Raw genomic sequence first — 5,592 nt, 5'->3', positions numbered from 1 at the left:
TGGCCAAGGAGTAGTTTTGTCATCTCATAGAGCAATTGGGAGTAAGACCAGTTCACAATTAGGGCGAGTGTTAATGTGTAAATTGATGAATTGATTAATGAGGATTACAAGTTTGATTAGTGTTGTGTCTTAGCTCATCGGCTAAGATTGAGTGATCAAATTGTAATGTGTTAGTTAAGTCTCATATGGTTTGACAGTGGACAAGTGTCTTATTCCAAGTAGAGTATGAAATGGATGGCTAAGATTGAATTGAGGATTTGTTTGTCTCTCCCTCTCTCTCCTTCAACGGTTATTTTGTTGATGTGTGAGCTCACATGCTCAGTGAGCATATTTCCCTGAATATATGGAAGAATTTGCAGAGTAACATTCTCTGAATTTTTCTGATTGAAATTCTTAGCTTCTCGTCTTCTTCTTCTTGCCTGAGAGTTCTACATTTCATTCCTAATCGCTAACAAAACTAGCATCCAAAACCCACATAGACAGACATGGGCACTTGTGTTCGAGTTTTGTTTTGCTCATTGTCCAACGTTTTTTAGTAACATTTTGCTATCTGAGTTGAGTGTTTGATTACCAAATTCTGTACATATAACAAGACGACTTGGGTGCGTTCTCATTTTAGTTCAGCTTTTCAGTCACATGGCTCAATGGAATGTGTAAATATGGTATGAAAAATTATTGCAAATCCTAAACCCTTGATGAGTGCTCTTACTTGAATGAAACTAAATTCAACAAAAAATTGATTGCGGCACATCAGCCCTCTCAATGAACAAATATCTATATATATTAGACTCAGAAAATTCAGACCCTCACAAAATATATGGTCATTAGCATTGCAACTAAATTTTGCCCTATTTTTAGCTGTTCACACCACTAAATTATTATCATATTGGTAGCCATCTGTATTGAAGTTCATAAGTTACTGAAATACGCCAGAAGAGCCGTTAGCCATTTCCCTGACCATTGTTTTAACAAACAGCTCCCCTGCCCTGTACGAGGACCGGACCTGAAAAATTAGTAGATGCAAAGTTTTTTCATCAAGAATGGTAAAACTAGGTTACTGCATTCAATTAAGAATAGTAACGAAAGATAATCCACAGTATCTATAAAACTGAGACGTTAATGAAGATCTTACCAAGGGCCCACTGGCTACATAACGAAATCCAATAGACTCCCCATATTCCTTCCAGAAAACGAATTTCTCAGGCGAGACATATTCTTTGACAGTCAAATGTAATGGAGTTGGCTGCAGCAATTTAAAATCAAAATCTTTACCATAAAATTCTACGGGAATAACTTAGTCTTGGTTGATGATTGCCTCAGAAACAGTAAAGTCGATCGCTTATGGAAAATATTAACCATAATGGGTAAATAGGACCAGATTACAGCCATTCTTCAAGCATACAACAAGAAGAGACTGTCAACAATCCAAGTCTAACTTTGGAAACTCAAAGACATCAGCCTAACAATCTGTAATTGCCAATGTATTTTCATGAAATACTCAAAGCTAAATACACGAAAGCTATGCACATTCAACTAACCTGTAAATATTGCCCAAGCGTCAAAATATCAACATCTATAGCCCTTAAATCAGCCATGGCTTCCTTCAACTCATCGTCTGTTTCTCCCAGGCCCAGCATTATAGAAGTTTTTGTTATCATCCCCCTTTTGCTTTGTTTTGCATGTCTTAGAACAGATAGGCTTTGCTCATACCTACATGACACATTAAACAAACAATTTAAAGTAGCAGCAGTGATCACAATTTTAGAACGAGAAGTACCAATCCAGAAAGCATACGATGAACTAGGTTGATGCTCTTAGGATGGGTTGGATTGGATGACTTCAGAAAGAGAACAACCAAGTTTTTGCTGGATTGGATAACTTAAGGATGATTTAATGGGATTGGATAACTTTTGGATGGTTGGATTTGATTGTGGATAACTCATTCGATTCAAGATATGTTAGAAAGAAGAAATGTAGGCCAAAAAATATATTACATATCCAGGCATCAGAACAAGTAAGGAATTAGGTAATGTATGGCAAGCTTAACAAGCATGCCTAAAAAGTTAAATATACGACCAGAAATGCAGAAGCGAAAATATATGACCAAAAGGCTTTGGAGAAAAGATATAAAAGTAAAAAATAAAGATAATGCGGAGTACGACTTACCCAGCCCGAGGGTCTCTGACAATTCGTTGTAGTCGTTTGACGGTCTCAATGTTGTGTGCAAAAACATCAAGTCCGGAGTACAGCAGAGTGTGTACAGCCGTCAAGTCACCACGAAAGTCAGAAGTTAAACACTCAACCATGATATCAGGCTTCAGATTCTGCAGTTGAAGATGAGTTGGTAAAACTTTACACCAAACTAATGGATGTATAACAATCAAGGCAGGGGCAGTCTTATTAGGTTGTCTATTTTGCAATGCTTTTGAAGTTAACAGTCAGATCAGACTGTGCACATAAAAAATACATACATGCACAGGCAGGCAAGATTAAAACCTTGTTGAAAAATGAAAATGAAAAAGTTAGGGAAGGGACCTTGAGGGCTTGGACAGTAAGAGCAAAATGACCACTTCCACCATCTGGCAGGTCATCACGATCGACACTCGTTAAAACAATATAATCAACACCCCAGCTGGCAACGGCCATAGCAGTGTTGATAGGCTCCATGGGATCAGGAGGTGGAGGGTTCCGACTGGTCTTGACAGCACAGAACCGACAGCCGCGGGTGCAAGTGTCGCCCAGAAGCATGATGGTGGCAGTGGAAATGCCATCCCCACCACCATTCCAACACTCGCCGATGTTAGGGCATTGGGCCTCCTCACACACCGTCTTCAGATTCAAACGGGACAAGGACTCCTTGACCTCCTCATACTTGTTTCCCTGGGGAGCTTTCTGCCTTAACCATTCCGCCTTCTTCACATTTGGGTCTCTCCCTGTGTAAGGTCCCATTCTGATTTCTGTTCCAGTTCCCCCCGCCACCACCTCACATCGTATTCCTACTCGTCCTGATGATCGCACATTCAAGGATCGTGTTGACGCATATATTCGGCCTTTTGGGACCTCAATTGGGATTGGCCAAGACCAAGATGATGACCAAACTTGGGATTGCAGCTGAATTATCGTGCTCATCTTCAATTCTTCAATTTCTTATCTAGATTATCAAGATTTCAACCCACCAATCCAATCAAGGAGTTTATGAGTTTGGACTCACTATTTTTCAACAGCAACTACAAGGTGAAGGTGAAGGTGAAGGAGGAAGGGCTTGTTATTGCGGTTGATTACTATGGTTCTCACTTTTAGTCCTCGTCATGCCTTCTAAACAAAAAACAATTTAAATTTAGAACAATGTTATATACAATCTGCATTGAAGCTCCCTAGCTTTTGTGAGCCATATTAAGCTAGCCTCACAAGAGAACCTAAATTCATTAACAACATTTCACATTACTCCAAGAATTACCAATTTTAATATGACAACCAAATCAACATCTAGACACTTGTATAAATTTGGTAGAAATTAATATATAAGAACCTATGATAGTCTTGGGCTAAGAACCACCTTACATAATCAGAATTTTGGATTAGCCTCATAATATTGTTTGCACAAGAAAATCTTTAAAAGCACAACTTCTAACCTACTGATCACTTTGTCCAAAAGCACAACTTCTAACCTAACTACTATACTCAGCTTCTTGAGAGTGCAGATAAAACTAAGCCAAGAAGCAAAAGAGTGGGGACGAGGGAGAAGAATTCACCTTTAGGCCCCGTTTGATATAGAGGACTGACTTTGATAACCCGCTAACTTAAAGGCATATTTAAGGTACAGAAAATGATTTCACATTTTAAGGAGATTAGAATGGGATTAGACATGACGAAAACTTCTCCCTTCTAATCCTATCCTACCATTTTTGGGAAGATTGAAATTGATCAATTTCTTCTTGAGTAATCCATCTCCTACCACTACGTTGGTCACCAGTACCTTAAAATAGTGTCTTCTCCATTCCAATGCCAGCCCTTCATACCAAACGATACCTTAATTACCAATTTTCATATGACAGCCAAATCAACCAGCGAATCATATACATGCATATATAGTTATAGGGCATCTTTAGTTCCGGTCCTGATTAACTAAAATTTTAAATTGAAACTTTATTAATTTGAATACTTTTTTTTTTTTTTTTTGAAGAAATTAATTTGAATACTTTGATTGAAGGACAAAATGTTAAATTCTGTATTAATTAAGAAATTTAATAACAAAAATTATTAAATCCTTCCTAAAATGATGCAAAGATTAAATATATGAAATACGGATTTTTAATTTTTAATTTTTTTCTCAGATTTGAATTGTGTGAAATCTTATCTGATTTTTATAGTTCTTAAAAAAATGATTTATTTTTATTTTTAATTATTGGCACGTTTTAATTAAAAAATGATGCATTATAAAATATGGGTACATTAGAAATAAAAAATGTGAATAAATTTTACATTAAGAAAATGGGTACATTTTGCATATATATACGTTATGGTTACAGATAAAAAATTAAAAAAATTACGTGTATAAATAAAAGTTTTAAAATATGGGCACAGAAAAAAAATTAAATATATGGGTACAATCAAACTAAAATGAAAATTGGTACACATTAGAAGAATAGTTACAAATTAAAAAATGGGTACAAAATAAAAATAGAAATATATGATACAAAATTTAACTATAAATATATTTATATCGAAGATTACGTTTTTAATTCTAAATGAATCTAAATATAAATTTAAATATGCTGACATATAAATACTTCATTATCAAAATACTGACCTTATCAAAAATTGAAAAAAAAATTAATGAAGAATGAGAACCTAATTTAATATATATATATAAAAGTGTTATTGGCATTCCAAAAATATTATTCTACACTCCTCGAAAATTTATTTTTCTTTTCCAATATAAAAAGTTTGGAATGTACATTGAGATTTTTAGAGTACTAATAACAATATCCTATATATATATATTTATATATTTTTTCTAGTTTATACATGGTATTTTCGAATTTCCATTTCGCCAAATTGGCTCTCTTTGGCGTTTCACGGGAAAACAAGAGAAATTCATGTAGAGCAAATTGACTCAACGAACTTGAATTACAGAATATTTATAATGCAAGCGAAGAAGAATACCTAGGGAGATAGTTGACGGCCATTTCGAGAGGGGGAGCGATGGTTGCGCCGCTGCAAAGTTCGTGGCGGCACAGAGGAGGCGGCGATGATCTCTGAGAGAGAAAGGGAAGACTTAAATGCAAGCGGTAGAGTCGGAGGTTTTTGTAAACTTGTTCCCCTTGAAACTTCCGCCATTTGTCGATTGATTTTTTTATTTGTTTCGTTTTTTGGATTGGTTTGTTGGGTTGGTACACTTACTTTTGGTACTGTTATTTTCTTCTTAACAACAAAACTGTTGTCGGCATTTGACAAAAAAAATACTCATCGTCCCTCAAAATAAAAAATAAAAAAATTAAGATTGGTTGGGCCAAAGTCATCATCCCTAAAAAAAAGTTACATGTGGTAATTTTGTTATGAAATTGAAGATACGTGTGCAGTGAAATAATG

General features: G+C 35.5%; 1 protein-coding gene across 3 annotated transcripts; it reads right to left on the bottom strand.

Annotated features, from left to right (window-relative positions):
• Nucleotides 1–696: 696 nt before the first annotated feature.
• Nucleotides 697–5,343, bottom strand: LOC137745673 (lipoyl synthase, chloroplastic-like). Of its 3 annotated transcripts, XM_068485671.1 has the most exons (7): nucleotides 5,167–5,343; nucleotides 3,977–4,011; nucleotides 2,536–3,312; nucleotides 2,167–2,324; nucleotides 1,539–1,710; nucleotides 1,133–1,243; nucleotides 697–1,003 (listed from the first exon to the last, which is right to left on the bottom strand). In XM_068485671.1, the coding sequence occupies exons 3-7, from the start codon at nucleotides 3,127–3,129 to the stop codon at nucleotides 917–919; spliced, it is 1,122 nt and encodes a 373-aa protein (XP_068341772.1). In that variant the 5' UTR covers nucleotides 3,130–3,312; nucleotides 3,977–4,011; nucleotides 5,167–5,343; the 3' UTR covers nucleotides 697–916. The 3 variants fall into 3 exon arrangements, with proteins under 3 accessions (XP_068341772.1, XP_068341770.1, XP_068341771.1); XM_068485669.1 differs by lacking the exon at nucleotides 3,977–4,011 and having other exon boundaries at nucleotides 2,536–3,315; XM_068485670.1 differs by lacking the exon at nucleotides 3,977–4,011.
• Nucleotides 5,344–5,592: the final 249 nt, after the last annotated feature.

Source organism: Pyrus communis, chromosome 9, assembly GCF_963583255.1.
Source record: "Pyrus communis chromosome 9, drPyrComm1.1, whole genome shotgun sequence".
NCBI classification, from domain to species: Eukaryota; Viridiplantae; Streptophyta; class Magnoliopsida; order Rosales; family Rosaceae; genus Pyrus; species Pyrus communis.
Note: the sequence above shows the minus strand (reverse complement) of the source record. Positions and strands in the feature narration are given on the sequence as shown.

What these genes read in the sequence shown, in the direction of transcription:
- LOC137745673 (XM_068485671.1), bottom strand. Translation starts at nt 3,129, where the DNA reads ATGAGCACGATAATTCAGCTGCAATCCCAAGTTTGGTCATCATCTTGG. An exon ending in TTACTGTCCAAGCCCTCAAG is followed by an intron (nt 2,325 to 2,535) that starts GTCCCTTCCCTA and finishes CTTCAACTGCAG; the next exon opens with AATCTGAAGCCTGATATCAT. An exon ending in GTCAGAGACCCTCGGGCTGG is followed by an intron (nt 1,711 to 2,166) that starts GTAAGTCGTACT and finishes TGTGTCATGTAG; the next exon opens with GTATGAGCAAAGCCTATCTG.